At 32.7% G+C, this 17,927-nt stretch overlaps 2 protein-coding genes across 3 annotated transcripts in view; one reads left to right on the forward strand and one right to left on the reverse strand.

The window, feature by feature from the left end:
- LOC138133438 (neuroglobin-like) overlaps positions 1-13,740 on the forward strand; it is a 145,169-nt gene extending 131,429 nt beyond the window's left edge. For both annotated transcript variants that reach the window (XM_069051354.1, XM_069051355.1), the window contains exons 3-4: positions 10,934-11,165; positions 12,753-13,740. In XM_069051354.1, coding sequence (XP_068907455.1) covers positions 10,934-11,165; positions 12,753-12,899 — 379 coding nt within the window. In that variant the 3' untranslated portion in view covers positions 12,900-13,740. The remainder of the gene's footprint in view (positions 1-10,933; positions 11,166-12,752) is intronic.
- Positions 8,096-10,933, reverse strand: LOC138133434 (uncharacterized). Its single transcript, XM_069051349.1, has 5 exons — positions 10,023-10,933; positions 9,668-9,952; positions 9,408-9,615; positions 8,995-9,353; positions 8,096-8,934 (listed from the first exon to the last, which is right to left on the reverse strand). The coding sequence occupies exons 1-5, from the start codon at positions 10,134-10,136 to the stop codon at positions 8,446-8,448; spliced, it is 1,455 nt and encodes a 484-aa protein (XP_068907450.1). The 5' UTR covers positions 10,137-10,933; the 3' UTR covers positions 8,096-8,445.
- Positions 13,741-17,927: the final 4,187 nt, after the last annotated feature.

The raw sequence follows: 17,927 nt of genomic DNA on the forward strand, positions 1-17,927 counted from the left end.
ACAGGTAGAACAAAATGATTATCATCTAGTTAGTTTTGGAATCTTTTCACATGTAAATTTTCCTGCACCGCTCTACTCTTTTTGAAGTAGCCGTGTAGTTCTGTTAATAAATGTGATCAATCAAATTGACAATTATTACAACTTATTGAATTGAATTAACAAACGATTAAAATGTATACCGTGCAAGAAAACACTTTCATTATTGAGGTGTATTTCCTATCTCACCCCTTTGCAATAAATCACATTTGGAATTTTGATGTATATTTTGAGATTGAGGTAGGTATACCGGGTGGGGCATCGTATACGCGCACGCGAGAAATCGCGACTTCTAATTACATAAAATTGTCGAAATTTTTCAGACTTACCTGGCTATTGGTAAGGTACATTTCATAATTTTTTGATAATTTTTCACTTACAAACAAAGCCAAAAAAAATTAAAATGTAAATTTCAACCAAAAAGTCAAATTCTGATTTTTATAATAACCTACCCAGATTCACTTCCTATAATTATTTACGAAATCTATGGAAAAAAATACCAATTAAATTTTGAATTAAAGGCAGTTTTACATTTCAACTTTCAAAATCATTTTTATTTATGACCTGCTACTTGTGCTGTCGTAAATTTAGGTGACAATGGAAACTGTCAATTTTATGGCAAAAAGGTTTAAAACGGTCGGCTATACCTTTGTTGGGAAATTATACCATTGTGCCGTAAATCACCCGTCTGGTTTACGTTTAAATAAAAAAGCGAAATATTTAGCTAACCAAGTCAAAATTTGTAATTGTGCCACCAGGGTTTGATGGGCTAGCAGTATAGCTAGTATAAAAACTTTATAGGTAAATTAACAGTTAATTTCAGAAAACTAATAAAACTGTTACGGCCTTATTTATTAACAAAAAAAAATTAAAAAATTCTCAAATATACCTTATCAATAATTAGTCAGGTATATAAAATTTCGCCAATTTTATTTAATTAGAAGTCGCGATTTCTGGCGTGCGCGTATACGATGCCCCACCCGGTACTGCCTTCCTTTTCTTCGTAAAATGGCACATGGTATTTTTACAAAGGTAATGCACAGGTAATTAGATGAAGATCATTTTGTTCCACAACGTAGTTGACGTATGTATTCTGATGTTTTTCGATTTCACCCTGTATACTAAACTTTGAAATGTTCTCTAGCGAATATTATTTATCCACATCCTTTTGATTGGAGAGTTTATATCCTGTAATGATAGCATACGGCCTATTTACCAAATTTAGGGGTTTAAAATGTTAATATAATGTAATAATAGTAGTTTATTTAAAAAGTTCGTGTGTAAATTGGGTTTTTTTTGGCATGAGTGGGCATTGGCCCACGCGAGTGGAACGAGTTGAATACAACGTCTTTTTGTTAGACGAGGCCCTTAAAGCTCCAAATCCCTTAAAATCTTTAAAATTAGCTTGACGTTTCATTTTGACAAGTTGTGACATTTACCAAAATCCGTTCACACAGGAGAAAATTCTCAAATTCTGACAATGTCGAACAAAAAAATATATAAATTAATAAACAGTTCTTTAAATAAGATTTTGACCAATTATTATTTCGATGATAATAATTAAAAGTGCTTCTTCAACCACTGACACTAAAATGTATTACAACTATTACAAGTAGGTCAATTTCATGGCCAACTGTATCGATATACACTAGACGTGTATACATGGCCGTTTCATTTTGCAATTTCTCCATAAGAGAAAAATTCCGATGAAACAATTGAAATTTCCCGTAAAGTAGCGACGCCATACGACTATAATTTTAACCAATCTTCAATCTACGAGTACGTCAACTTGTCAAATTTATATTCTTGGTTAGGTAACGGTTAGTTGTCGTATGTTATTTGTCTGTTAATTTGCTTGTCACTCGAAATTAATAAATTAAAATGAACACAACGAAACTAAACACGACAATCATCAACTGAACAATAAATGTTATAATTGACAATGAGCACAGAAAGGTAAGAAAATACTTCCAAAATCTGACGTTTGTGACGTTCAATTTGACAATTTCAAATTAAAAAAATTATTATGAAAGGATCCAACAGATGTCGCTACTTTACGGTAGTTCATGGTTTGCTTTCTAGGAACACTTTTATTTTGAAATTGAAACGGCCATGTATACACGTCTAGTGTATATCGATACAGTTGGCCATGGTCAATTTATTACAGAATTTAATAAATACTTCAAGAATTACTGCAGTCTTATTTTGAAAAATGAAATACAAAGTGACTTTGAAGGTTGTGCAGATATTTTAAGCTGTGATAGAACCCCACACAGGGTAAAATCTACTCCAACACCATGGCTACATGTCCTAGCACACATTATTCCGTACGATATTAGAAGAAAATACGTAACAAAACGAATTTGGGATAAATTTCAAAATTCACCGAACATGTACTCCGTAACACAAGACATGGCAAATTTACCACCCTTTAGATTAAAATCGCGTAAACCACTTTGGAAAGAAGAATTTCTCATGGAACCATTTTCCAAATCTGACTATTGGAAAGCAGCCTGGCAAGACGTAGATATTTTCAATAAAAATCTAATTGAGGATCCTACAAAACAACTTCCGGGATTTGACCTACCTAGGAAAATCTGGTGTAAATTAAATCGTTTTAGAACCGGGCATGGCAAATGCAATAATATGTTGTTTCACTGGAACATTCGTGAAAACCCTTCTTGTGAATGCGGTGCAGAAAAAGAAACCATCCAACACATTGTGGAAGAATGTCCCCTTACTAAATTCCAGCAAGGTTTCTCCAAACTACATCTACTTACCGAAGACGCCCTAAATTGGCTACAACAAATTAAAAACATATAATTTACCATAATTATTTTATGAATTTCGAATTTTAATTGTAATTTTCTTCATACGAATATATATATATATATATACACAGGGTAACGATTGGGCAAATGATGCCTTATACACATGTTAATAATTTTCGGGAAATAGGGGCTCAAAGTGTTTCAAAAAAAGTTTGGAAGCCAATGAATTTTATGGAAAAATGGGTCAAAAAAAATCATAGTAGACGACTTTTCTGTTGTCATTTTTAATTCAAAATTAAGTCATTTTGACAAGAACATCAATTTTAACCTCAATTTAAATCACAAATATCTTTCACCAAACTGGAGGAAACAGACATGGTCTTTGATTTATGGCGAACATTCAGAGCTAGCACGACAAATCTACGGTGAAAAGTTGCCTCAAAGGATATTTCGCAATACACGAACCTTTGTAAACGTTGCACAGGATCTTCGCGATTTCGGCCGTTTCGAAATGAATAAGCGTGATCTTGGCCGACAACAGGAAGATCGCATCGCAGCTGCAGAAAAAGACATTCCTCACGAAATCCAAAAGTCACTTTCAGTGTGGGTTGGGATTGTTGAAAATCACCTCGTAGGTCTCTATGTTTTACTTCCGCCTCGTTATGGCGATTAGGAAATTTGTGAAAACAGTGGCATTTTGAATCGAGTTCGGCTTTCTGCGACACGTCGTACTGAAGCTTGCATTGTAAACGATGGCAGGCATTCTGAGCAACTTTTTTTATGTTTCATTTTATACTTTTACTCACAATTACAGTCCTTTCACTTTGTTGTTTAAGCAAGCTTTTGTTGTTAATTTACAGCACACGTACGTAACGAAGCATTTACTAGAGGGGTTATTGGTACGATTTTGGGTATTTACACTAGCAGTCGTAGAAAAGTAACTTTAAAACAGAGAGAAGACGCTTTCTTTTTTCATAAGATTAATTGAAAAAAATGTTTGTTGTTTGTTCTAATTGCTTGTAATTTTAATAATTTATTGTGGAAGATATTTTCAATATTAGTGAAATTTTATTTAATACTTCTAGTGTACTTTTAAAATACATACTTTATCAAAGGTAGTCTTAACTGGTTGACCGATATCCTCTAGTGTTACCTGTCGATCCTATCTATCTTTCCTTTCGGTTGTTTTGCCCACTGTCAAGATGTTCTGTCTTCATAAGAATCTTGAGTTGATTGAAAAAAAAAAAATTCCTGTGAGTCCTTTACTTCTTCTACTTCAACACCAAATTCATTATTTTCATGTAAATTGCACCTTGACGTGAGATATCTTAATCAGGAGTATTTATAATCCTCCAGTGAATTTTTTCATGATCTGCTAATCTCTGATGTGATTCTAAAAATGCTTTAAAAAGAAATTATACCGGGTATCAACCACCAAACCTGGCCATAGGCACATTACACATATTAAAATAATATATGAGTTGCTATGAAATATATTATTGTGTAATGTCACATTGACAGCTATAATTATCATCCATACAAACAATGCCATCAGGAAACTGTTGATGTAGGTAACGTAGAAAGTAGAAATACTTTTGAAATTTGGAAAAGGGAAGAACGATCACAGAGCAGTATTATGCTCAATTATTGCGCAAATTTGACGAAACAATAATATGTTTCATAGCAACTCAAATATTATTTTAATATGTGTAATGTGCCTATGGCCAGGTTTGGTGGTTGATACCCGGTATAACTATCTTAATATCTTTATCCAACACCTGTTTATTATGAAGTCATAATAATGCCGATTTTGAATATATTATGAGGTCTATAAAACACTAGTGGACTTATGAACCCATGATTAAACTGTTTAGAGAGAATTGTACAGCATCTCTAGATTTCTTCAGTAGCAATCTCGATGTGACTTCTTCAACATCTTTCGCAAATTTTTCAGGAAGAGAACTTTTTCTTTCCATTTCGATCAAATTTACGAGTGCAGACGCAGTTTTTTTCTCAAATAATAAATTTGTTGTAAACCAACAAACAAACAATTTGTCATAGCAACCACATGGCAACCACTTCATAGGCTACCAGCTTTTAACGCTATAAAATTTTTGGGTTTTCATGATGTCTTAAGAACTGTTGCAGAAGGAGGTGTTGGATAAAACTATGTATTTCACTCGTGCCTTAACCGCAAATAAGTCACTCAATAAAAATTAGCCCAAGCAAGCTCTCGTGACTAAACATTTCTTTCATGACTTATTTGCCTTATAAGACACTTGTATAATAAATAGCTATAATTAGTATCATCTTATACAGGTGTCCCTAAAAAAGAAGACCAGGCTATAGCTCCCTTATTTATCGGACAATTTTAATTATCTATACACCAAATTAAATGGTTGTGAATAGGCTACAAGATGGCCTACTAAATTTACGTATAGCCCTAAGGGCTTCAAGATTAAACTGTCCAAAAAAAATTTCAAATGGGAACATATATTTTTTTTTAGAAATTCTGATGGAGATTTTTATTCTGAAAACAACAATGTATCACAAGTATAACCTCACAAAAAAAATAACACTAACTTTTGAAACAAATGACGAGCACCAAGCGAGAAGCGATCAAAATGCATTGCGTTACAGTGTAATAAGTAATAATCAAATTAAGTTAGCTGGAAAAACAAATGACAAATAATAACATATTTTACTCAAAGATGCCGCCAATGCTTAGCGCAAAATGGACCTTACTTGTATTTTTGTTATGTAAGTGCATACTTGTGATACATTGTTGTTTTCAGAATAAAAATCTCTATTAGAATTACTCAAAAAAAGTATGAGTTTGCATTTGAAAAAAAATATTTTACAGTTTACCATTGAAGCCCTTTGGGCTACACATGAATTTATTAAGCCCTTTTGTAGCCTACTCATAACCATAATGAGGTTATTTTACAATGGTAAGTATCTACACTGCTCCCAGAACTTAACACATCACTTTGGAAAATCTGAAAAAAAGTTGATAATTGTAAATACATAAATCACAACAAATCAGTACTTGTTCGGGATTGTTTTAAATTGCCATAAGAGTTTTATAAAAAAAATTAAAATCTATTCACCTCTAGCATAAATGACGGCTTCACACCATCTACCCATGCTGTTAATAGAGGACAGGTCATCTGCTTGGTTCAGATTGTCCCAAATAGGGATTATCACCAAGTTAAACCACTGGCACTATCCGGTCTCGCATTATCATGCTGGAAGATGAAATAATCTCCGATAAATGGGGCAAATTGTACCACATATTGTTCCAGGATATCTGTTAGATAAACTGTGCTATTCATAATTCATTGTCCCTCTGGGAAAAACATCCAAATCAGTACGAGCCGTAGAACATACACCACCCCAAACCACAACCGAGCCACCTCCGTAAGGCTGCCTTCCAAGAATGTTGTATTAGGCATAGCGTTCATTTGGTGGTCGAATTACTCTTACACGTCTGTCAGATGACTCCAAGTAAAATCTCAACTCATCTGAGAACAGTATTTCATCTGGCATGGTTTTTGGCAAACTACAGACGTACTTGCCGATGAGCTGCTGTTAATAAGGGTCTAGTAGCAGGGCGTCGGATGTGCAAGTTGTCTTCTAGAAGACGTTGGCGAATGATTTCGAGGCCAATTTGAATGTTAGTTCTTCGGGCTAGCTGCATTTGCAAACGTAGGGTGTTGTTGAAGCGTTCCATCAGACAGCGAGCAATCTCCGATATTTGTCCTGTGCTGGTGTTGTGCCCCAATTTTCTTGTCCAGGGCACCTAACATGGTCTCCAGTCTCCCTGTAACGTTACATGACCCGAGAAATGATAGATTGCGAAACATCAAACCTTTACGCTAGCGCAGAATGGGAATAATATCCTTCGCCCACTAATGTAGCCACTTCAACGCACTCATCAGAGCTTAAATGGCGAAAACACTTAGTTCATTGTGACCAAAACTTGTGATTTTTTACAAATCGCTAGCAAAACAATATAAAGTAGGACAACCGTTTACTGAACGTGTTAACAACTTATCTTTTAGTACCTATGGCTTTTTTTAACAATAAATAAGCAAAGACAAGCTATCTACGACTATTTTCGTTTTTGCACGTACTTTTTTAACAAATCATAGCATCGATGTTTGGAAATTTTTGTAAACTTTTCGATTATTACAGAAAATGTTAGTGATGCGTTAATTTCTGGGACCAATGTATCTAGATCTAGACGAAAAATATTCAGCTTGTATAATTACTTGGAGTGCTTTAAAATACGAACTATCCGTAGATATTCTTATTTGTTACCTCTGTTTCCAACAAGATAATTTTCTTTATTATATCTTTTTATATCTCTGTACTGTCATTACATATTACTCCAAGGGCCAGTTTATCAAAGCGAAATTAAGTTAATCGTAATCAAATGCGAGGTTAATTGAATACGTGATCAGATTGAATCAATTGAAGTTTCGGATTCATGGGTTAATCGCGCATTAAAATTTAATTGCAATGAAATATTTAATTTTCTTTCTATAGTTTGTCCAGTGAGAGATTGGTTGACATAAAAATCATTAAATTCTACGTAGAGAAAGTAGTGTCTAACGCAAGTAAAATTTAAAATAAATCCTTGGAGCAGTAACATTTTTGCCATGAAATTATGCTCTAATTAATGTATTCTAGTGCATTTTGTAGTGTTGGGTTAATTTAATAAAATCTAAAATCTCCCACTCTCCCGCTGAACGAAGTTTATAAACTGGCCCCTAGTATTTAGTTTACTACATTCCGTTACCCTGTCAACTTATTCTGTTATCTTCTCAAGTATGCACGTTTTTCACTTACAACTTATTTTTTGATTTACGATTACATCAAGAGCATAAGTAAATACATAACAGATAAAATGCAGACGATGGTTCAGTCAATATTTGCAAAAAAAATCACACCATCAATTTCAAATTTTCCATTGAAAATTGTCTAACTTTTATTATTTTTCAATTGTCAAAGTTCAAATGCGATGACTGGTTCTTTAACATTTCATGTTAATCAGCAGTGTATCACGTGATTTAATTTCTCCAAATAGTTCCTCCTGTTTATTCTTATCAAATTCATGGCACATTATCATAAATCAAGCTTGGAAAAGCGAAAAAACAAAGATAACAACGGCAATATATCGCGTCTAACAAATTCATCCTGAATGCATTGACCCGCCAAGTCAACTTTTTCGCATGGACTATATGGAAAAGAGGTTTTTATTCCACGTTCCGCTCAAGAAGCGCTTTTATTGCTCGTCCTTTTATGCGAGAAATGTCGTTCAGAAGTTTCTTTAACGTAATGAAATTTCGGTCAAGAACCACCAAAAAAACATATTAAATAAGTTGGTAATTATTAGGGCCCGGATTTTAGGCAATTAAAAAGTCGGAAATAGGTGCCTAAAATAGTCCCTTAAACTACTGCAAATAGTCCCTTAAAAACTGAAAATAAGCCATACTAGGTCCTTAAAGTTGTGGTTAATTAAATTAAAAAATGTGTTTTTAAAGTTTTAAGTAGGTACACACAACAAGATATTTACTAATTATTTTTTATTAATTAATATACAATACTACAAGTTTGTTAGTTATTTACATTGTTACGTATTTACATTGCATACAAGATATTGCTCTAAATTTTCTACTTTAAAACATTGTCGGTTATCCACCAAAATGGACTTATATTTTGAAAAACTTCTTTCTACCTCGCAAGAGGTAATGGGCGCAAATTTGTAATAAATTTCTTCCATTTTGGTGTCATGTTCCGGCACATCTTCACCTCTAAAAATTCTTGCCAATTCTAGAAGAAATTTGTATCCAGGATTTTTTTCAGTAACATCTTCAAGTTTTTTTAATGCTACTGCTGCTACAGGGCCTGGAGATTTTTTTAGGGAGGTAAATACGTTTTCAACAATTTTGATTGAATCGGTTAAAGGTAACCCATTTTTTTCCAATTGAGTAATACTTTCGCAGATTATTTTAAAATTACTGCGAACATAAATTAATTGGTTTTTTATTCCGGGTTTCTTCATTATAGACTGTGCTTTTTGAATAGCAACAGCAGAACTTCCATCAAAGGACATGACAACCTGTGAGTAGTTAAAAACAGTTTAACAATCAATTAATTTGCTTATCTTTTATATACTTACTTCTTTAATGGAATCAAAGTGTTCGCTGTAAAACATAGCAGCCTGAAGCCATGTTCCCCATCGTGTTAAAATTGGCTGTGGAGGCAGTGGCATTTCTTTTAGTTTTTCTTTGTACATTTCAACTCTCAAAGGTGCCTTAACGAAAATTTTTTTCACGTTCGAAATTAAATTATCCACATCTTCATATTGATAGCGAATTTTTTCAGCCACTAGATTTAAAGCATGCGCTAAGCATGTGACATGCACAATTTTTGGATAAAACACCTTAAGGTGTCTACCAGATTTTATCATATATGGTGCTCCATCCGTTACAAACAAAAGAAACTTTTCAGCAACAACTCTGGTACTCCACAAGATTTCTACGCATAGAAATTTTAAATCAAAATAAATTTAAAAAAGTGAAAAACCCTTACCTAATGATTGATTTACGAATCTAGCTATTGTCTCATGATTTGTTCTTTCTAATTGTTTAGACGCCAAAAGATAAGATTTTCCAGGTTCATCTTCTGAAAGTTTCCCAACCAGACAATTCGCCACATATCGCCCAAGTGCATCTGTTGTTTCGTCAACTGAAACCCATATGTTAAAAGGATCCAGCTCATTCCGAATGCGGTCAATAGTCTAAAAGTGAAAATAATTTTAAATTAAATATTAAAAGATAGTATGTTCATACATCTTTGTAGCATTTTGGTAAATAATTTTTCCGTAAAGTAGACTCATCCGGAATTTTTCTACCACAATATTTTGTCAGAAAATTCTGAAACGCAGGATTTTGTAGTTTGTGCCATGGTATATTGGCAGCTAAAAAGACGTTACAAAGTTCCATATTGAATGTACTATTTGCCGATTCCTCCAAGTTCTGTGTCAGCAACGTTTGCCGAAGCGGTGTCATAATGTTCTCTTTATGGATGGCCGTTTGCTCATGCTGTTGCAAGTGACATTTTTTTTCGCATATAAACTACAAAAAATAAAATTTTCAAATAAGTAAAAAATATAAAATGACATATTTTTAATTATGCTTAACTTACCAGTTTACCACAAGCTTTACAAAACATTTCTCGGGTTGATTTTATTTCATATAAATCTTTCTTGCTTGTCCACTGTAATATTTTTTCGCGTAAACTAATTTTTTGTTTCGGCATTATGTTCACTTTAAACAGGTTCACAAGAAACACGACCACTGCACGGAGATAAAGTAAACGAGAAATGACAAATTTGTAATGCTTATATTTACGTCTCCCACCAAATTTCAGAGGAGATGGTTAATTTTATATTTCTTAAATTTTTAGAAAATGACACCCTTAAGGTTTCTCTTATTGTTTCACTTCGGGATTTTAATTTTCGTTTTTATGGCAAGGACCATTTTATAAACGTTAAAGCTTCTAACAATACCTAAGTATCAGAAAACATTAGACCGCGTATACCTGCACCCCTTCGAACAGAGGCAAACAGATAAACTCTGTAATTTATGCCAGTCCAGTCTAATGGTTTGTGGTACTTAGGTATTGTCGGAGTATTTACCGCTGACATCATGGTCCCAACCGTAAAAGCGAAAAAGTAATTCCTGTATTGTACTGCACTTTGTACATTTCAGTAATTACATCTCCTTAAATTTTAAAATCATAAAGCATTGTAAATTTTATTGAGGTACCACTTTTACATTTTCAATACCGTAAACTTCCCAGAATTCGAAAATTAGGAAAAAACCGCAAAAATGAAATTGATTTTTGGTCATTTTAGGCATGTTCAGGCAGTTAAAAGGTAAAATAGGTATTTAAAGGGCATTGTAGGCCGAATAGGCAGAATCAAATATGGCTCTAATTACTCTAATTAAGCCAGAAATCATTTATAGACAAGTTTCATACATGTGCCTTAAAAAATAAAAATAGTCCATTTTGCCTAAAATCCGGGCCCTAGTAATTATTGATCCTGTTTTCAGGTTGTTCGAGGAGCACGGGGAATTATTAAATTTATTCGAGAAGTTTAAAGAACTGAAGACTCGCGAGGATCAAGTCAACAGTTTGGAGTTGGCCGAACATGCGAGTACAGTGATGAACACACTAGATGAGGGTATCAAAGGGCTCGATAATTTGGACGTCTTCTTCGAATATTTGCACCAAGTTGGGGCCTCGCACAGACGGATACCTGGATTTAAAGTTGAATATTTTTGGGTAAGTCTGAAATGAACAGAAATCACAATATGCTACTACCAAAATACATATCAGAATTTATTTGGTTTTCTTGACTAAGCGCCATTCGATAATATACAGGGTGCTTTTTAAATGCTAGTACAAAAAAAGACTGGTAATAGGCGAGAATGAAAAAAAATTCATACACAAAAAAATGATCTAATAAAAGTCTTTTCGTTTTCGAAATAAAAATAAATTAGATTTTGGTTAAAATTGTCAGTACGCTCCTGAATTAAAGGTAAAACGTAAATGGGGTTGTCAAGCAACAATAATATTTTTTGTCATACAGAATTTTGACATCTTCACTACTGAGGTAATCTATAATATTTTGAATTTATTTAGATAACATCAGTAGGTATGTATCTTATTTGTAAAATCCACTTCTTGTTCTGTGGTATAGAAAAATATCCTCATTACCAGACTATACATATGTGTGCTAGTTTTACCTTCCAAATTATTTGCGGAGAATATTTAATTATTAAATAAACTAGGCAAAAATGAATAGGGAATTCCACAATTTTTCTTGGAAAGCAAAATAATTGCCCCAATCCCCCCACATATTCTTAAACACAAGATAAATTTAAAATGTTACAAGTACTTGAAACATTACATTTAATGTGTATATTAATATATTTGTAACACGTTTTATTATAAATTTTAAACGGTATTTATGAAAAATTCAATTCTATTCATTTTTGCCTAGTTTATAATTTTACGTCAACAATTTCTTTCGATTTCAATGTTCTTTTCTTAACCTGAATTCTCAAAAAATTGACAAGTAATATCAACAGATCCCTAAAACATTTCCCTTTGATTTTTTTTATTTTTCATAAAAATATCTGTTTCCATAATAGAAGGCTTTTAAGATACTTATACGTTTTGCAACCAAGAGCTTCAATGCGAAGCATTTCAATAATTCCCGCAGCATTTAATAAAAATACAAATTTTGTCTGTTGTTGCCCGCCTCGGAACATGAAACTAGGAAAATACACTGCTGTAATTCCCCTAAATAAATTATTCTCAACAGTGTACCATTAAGCACATTTTAAACGCCAGGCTAGACGAATAGAATAAGTAAATGAGTAGGTACAGTTGCGGCCGTTGAAATCTCAGACAGGAAAGATTTAAACACTCTGTATAAATTCCGAAATTTAATTAGCGTAAACAGGATTTTCATCAAGGATTATAAAGTCAGTGTCAGTATTTGACATATTAGGTCAGAATCGCGCGTAACTTTTGAAATGCCGCAATTATCTGATTTGCAAAAATGTGTCTGACTGAGGGACGGTGTGAGTACAACAGCCATTGCGAGAGAAATTAATGTGGATAATGTTTGAGCGACATTTTGAGAAACGTCACTTTCAATACCATTTACAAAGCTAAAAGTTTGGCGTTGTCAAATGTTTGATTAGTTCTTGTCGGTTCCGAAAAATAATAACACGGAACAACTAAATTCAGAAATAATATTCCTTAAATTAACAAAATTAAATTTGCGTCACATAATGGCAACTTAATTTAATTCGTTCGTACTCTTTTCGCAAATCCACTAATGCAACATTCTTTTCGCAGAAAATCGAAAAACCTTTTCTGACGGCCGTCGAAACGACCCTGGGAGACCGCTACACAGAAAACGTAGAGAACATCTATAAAATCACGATAAAATTCATCATTGAAACGTTGATAAAAGGCTTCGACAATGCCAACGCGACGACGTGAAAATCGACAGACTGACAAACAAGATTTTAGCCCATCACTGCTGTACACACATTTATATAAATAAAACTAAAAATAAAACATTAAAAAAATAAATATCTACTATGAACCAACGGATGAGTGGATGGATGAGACGCCGAAAGGACAATAGACGTCAAATAGTGTTCTAGATATGTTGTATGCTTATGTGCTTATATGCCTTCCATTTGGTGAAGTTAGAGGATTCTTTTTCGATTTGTCATCGATATCTAGGGGGAGTGTCACAATTTTGTTTTTTAGAAGTTATGCAACCAAGATTACGGCTCGACAAACAAAGCTTCCTGCATTACCGTCAGCTGTTAGAGTTGCATAATTTCAACAATTCTTTTTGATTATTGTCGAAATAGGTCAATTGAGAGTCAATTTTTCAAATGTACCAATATTTTGTATAACACGTTATTCAAACAAAAAATTTAATAATCTAACTCTGGTCCTATAAAACCCACAAAATTTTAGAAGTTTGCATGTTGATGGTGAGTTTACGAATACGATTATGTGGAGAGCCTTATTATCATCATTATTATATATTGTAAATATGAATATGATTATTATAAAAGTACTAAACCACACAATACGTTTTTATATGATAAATTATTAAGAATAAAATGTGAAGAAATTGTTAATTATTATTATTATGTATTATACGTATGATTGTATTAAAGATGTGTATTTTGTGCTACACATAATATGTATGTACTCATAGTATACTGTATGTATTATTATCATGTTCACCAAGAAAGTCAGATTCATGTTAATCGTATAAGAAACATTGTTATTTATGTATTACGATATATAGTTACATGTATACTGTATTTTATTTCTTACATCTTAAATTAGTTTTTCAAATTGAAAAACATGAACCATATTTTTTTACAATCAAGTTTACATTGAAAGAACTATAAAAGAAATGTTGGCTTTTAAACAAAGCAAATAAGAATATTAAAATAAACAAAAGTATATTCTACAATTATCTGATCTAATAACGAACCTGACAATTGTTATTCTTAGAAAGAACCATTTTTCTCACTAGTTGAAATTGGAAAATATACAGGATATATCTGAAATACGTGTGTTAATTTTAACCATAGAAAGAACTCGCTAATTCATTAAACTTTTCTCTATAACATTTTTACGAAAAAGCATTACAAATTGATTTAAAATTTGGGATAAATTAGTCATCAAAGTGTCTACCCGCCTGATGTGGGTAAGGGCGAAAATTTTCTGTTGTGATAGAAACAGAGCCTTGTCAAAAAGTTAGATTGTTATAGAAAACATTAAATAATTAAAATTAAAATTTTCATGGTTATAGTTGGTTGCAAAAAAGTCGGGAAACGAAAATTTTCCTAATGTAAATTTGATTTTGTCCGTTTGTCAATTAATTGTCTACTTGACAATACCTATCAAATAATTTTTAAAAATGTCATTGAATTTTGACGTTCATTCTAACCTATCTTTCGTAAGAAGGTTTCACACTATGGAAAAATTGTAAAAATGTGTCAATTTTATTCTGACAGTTCCCGTTTTGATTGTAAACCAACTGTACAAAAAATTGAGCCTAGTTAATCACACAAAACGACTCGTTTGGTAAAAATTGGGGGACAAAAATGTTGGAATAGTTTTGCGAATTTTACAAAATGTTATAGAGAAAAGTTTCCTAAATTGGCGAGTTCTTTCACTGGTTGAAATTAACACACCCTGTATGCTACATTCGTAGAAAAATAATACTGAAGTAGCTTTTGCAACAGTTGATGAGGAGAGTTTACGAATTGTACTTTAGTGGAAAAATTGAAGCTTAAAGTTATTGCGTAGTGTAGTTGCAAAAAATTCTAGTTTGAACTTGTATTTGAAATCGAAACTTACGTCGAAATATCCACAAAAAATAAATTCTTTAGTAAGAAGATGATACGCATCTGGCTGAATTTCGATATTTCAATTACAGCAAAATAATTTGGGCATTTTGATATAAGATTTAATGATGTATTAATGTTGATATGACTATTATAATACATACAGGGTGTATCAAAACGACCGCACCAACTACTTGTTATCGTATAAAGTAGAGTGAAAAAAATTATACAAATGTTCTCCTGATGCTTTTCTGTTTTTTCTTATTTTTCCAAATTTTGATTATTTTTTTGTTGACATATACAGAGCGCCCAGAAATGTGGTAGCAAGTTTTTCGATTGGTCCCACAAGATGACACTTTTTTACAGAGACCTTTTTTATGCATGGCAACGCCGCTATCTAAATTGAGATAAATAAATGTCAAGAACTGTCAAACGTAAAACATTCAAATTTAAATTTTATTGAAAATGTTCAAATTGACCACCATTATACTCAATGCATAACTGAACCCTTCGAGCAACATCTCGACAAATTTTAGTGCACAAATCTTTTCAAAAAATTCAAAAATTGAATGTTGCAAAATTGAACAAATTTGGCTTTTCGAAAGTGCCATCTTGTGACACTTTGTGTAAAAGTTGCTACCACATTTCTGGGCGCTCTGTACAAGCACATGATTAATTGACTAAGATTTATTCAAAAATTGTGTAACGAAAATTTTAAATTTCGGTTTTTAAAAAAGCATATGGACTAAAAGAAAAATAATTTAATTAGTGAATGCTATTGCAATTGAACGAATAGTGTCTTTATTAGACACGATCAAATTAATTTGTAATCGAGTTATAATATACAGACTGTCTATAAAAGAATGCGGGATAGCAGAGGGCTTTGGAATTTACCAACCCTTTTAAATTCATCCATTACTAATTGCAAATTGTCAAATATTCACAAAATATAAACAAAAAGTCAACTTAACCTCATTTCCGCTTTCGAAGTCCTGCTTTGTTGTTTCCTGCGTTCCTGGTCATTTTATTCTTAAAAGAAAAGCATCTTCCAAAGCTAGATAATTTCCGGTAGTGTTACAAAGGTATTGTCTGTTTTTATATTGAAAATAATAGAATAATTCTATAACCTCTCAAATATTTTAGAAGTACTTAATTTCTAACATGGTCATCACACTTGAACAAAATAAGTTCCTTTGTAATGTCTTATTACTGCAACGGTGTTAAAAGAGACGGGGAATGGACATACAGCGTTCAAGCTTGCAAAGAAGAATTTTTAGCCAACTACTTGGACAAAAATGTTTTAGAAAAGTCCCTCGCAGCTCACATACATCGAAATATTAATTGTTTTGTTACTACCGGTAGTGTTGAAAAGGGGAAATTGTCAGGTCGTCCCAAGGTGATGAAAGAAGTACTATTGCGGGCAAAAAAAGTGGGACATCAACGTCATTGTCTTGACTTTTAATGTGAAATAACCCTTATCTGATTCTAACCCTACTTTGATTTGATTGACGTTATCATTATGTATTGTAGGTTGTAGGGAATGATTGTAAGTAAGCACGTAGTGAATATTTATTTAATGCAAAGTCCTAATCAAAATCTACCTTTATCAAAAGAAGAGGGCATTTGGAAAAGGAAAATAAGAGTATAAAATACATTTTTAAACTGTCAGCTAGAGTAGTGTCAAAAAAAAAATGACAATAAAGCTTGAACTACATCGAATTTTTCAAAACTGACAGAAATTTGATGTCCCACTTTTTTTGCCCGCAATAGTACCTAGTTGAAAGTATACAAGATCATTTAGAAGCACATCCGAGAACATCCCTTACTAGACTGTCTCTTCAAACTGCAGTACATGTCATAAAATTGTTAGAGCATTTACATCCATACAAAGTAACAAGTGTATAGAAGCTCCTCCCTAATGATCCTGAAAGCCGCATAAATTATTGTAACTGGTTTCAGAATCTGTTCACCTGACTTTTCTGTATTCGGCTACTTGAAAAACGAAGTGTATGAACGACAAATTAATAATTTAAATCATTTAGAAGAGAACTGTTGTCGTAACATCAATGAACAGATGTAACAAAATATTTTTGAAAACAAGAAAGTGAGAAGATGTTCAGAGCAAAATGGAGGACACTTTGAGCCATTTCTTTAATTTTCATTGTTACTTTTTTAACTGAATCGCTTCTTAAGTGTTTAATAAATACATACGTAATTTGTTGAGAGTGTTGGGACCTATCAATACTGCATTTCATTGATTTATTTTTATTTAATTTTTTTGTAAATAATAATTTTGTCAAGCTAGGTAATAGGCAACCAGTAAAACCAGGTTGTTCTGGGGTTGCACATCGTAGATCAGGCTAATATTATTCGATTTCTGGTGAACGAGTCGGCAAACTTTCAAAGCCTCCTTTGATCCCACAATCATTTATAGACACTCTGTATATACAGAGTGGTCCCGATATAACCTGCCAAAAAATTCTGGGCCATTAGAAGGATCTAACAAGTCCGGAAAACCCATTTTTATTAGGTCCAAAATAATGGGCATAAATTAACCCCTATCCACACCCATTCGCCGCTGCTGTCCACAAAAATACGTACCTAGTCAGGAATTAATTGTTGGTGTTTGTAAGGATGGCAGTATCTAAGCAACCATACCTGAATCGTTTGTGACAAATCTGACAAATTGAATCAAATTAATGACATTTATTGAAAACGTACGCTGTGTACGTTAATTCACCAGATTATTTAGGTACAAAAGCCGATTTTCTAACCTGAGATAAATGAATAATAAGTAAAGTGGTGTTCCTCAAAGTGTAAACTAAATGTAAAACTAGTGTGTGCAAAATTGTGGAAGAACTGTGTAATAAGAGTTATCGCCTTAATTGTAGTTAAACAGCCAAAATAATGTATTGACCATAGTATATTAAAGAACGTGTTTCATAAGGATTGATTTGGCGCACTAGTCCCAGGTGTAGAAAACGACCCGTAGGGAAGTTTTCTATGGGACGACTGCGCCAATGCCCTTATAAAACAAGTTTTTATGTTATTTTTTAGAATTTTCACCCTTGTTTTAATTTTTAAATAAAAAAATTAAACTTCCAAATTCTAGGGAATTTTGTATTAATTGGTAATTCAAGATAAC

Source organism: Tenebrio molitor, chromosome 6 (genome assembly GCF_963966145.1).
Source record: "Tenebrio molitor chromosome 6, icTenMoli1.1, whole genome shotgun sequence".
In the NCBI taxonomy this organism is placed as follows: Eukaryota; Metazoa; Arthropoda; class Insecta; order Coleoptera; family Tenebrionidae; genus Tenebrio; species Tenebrio molitor.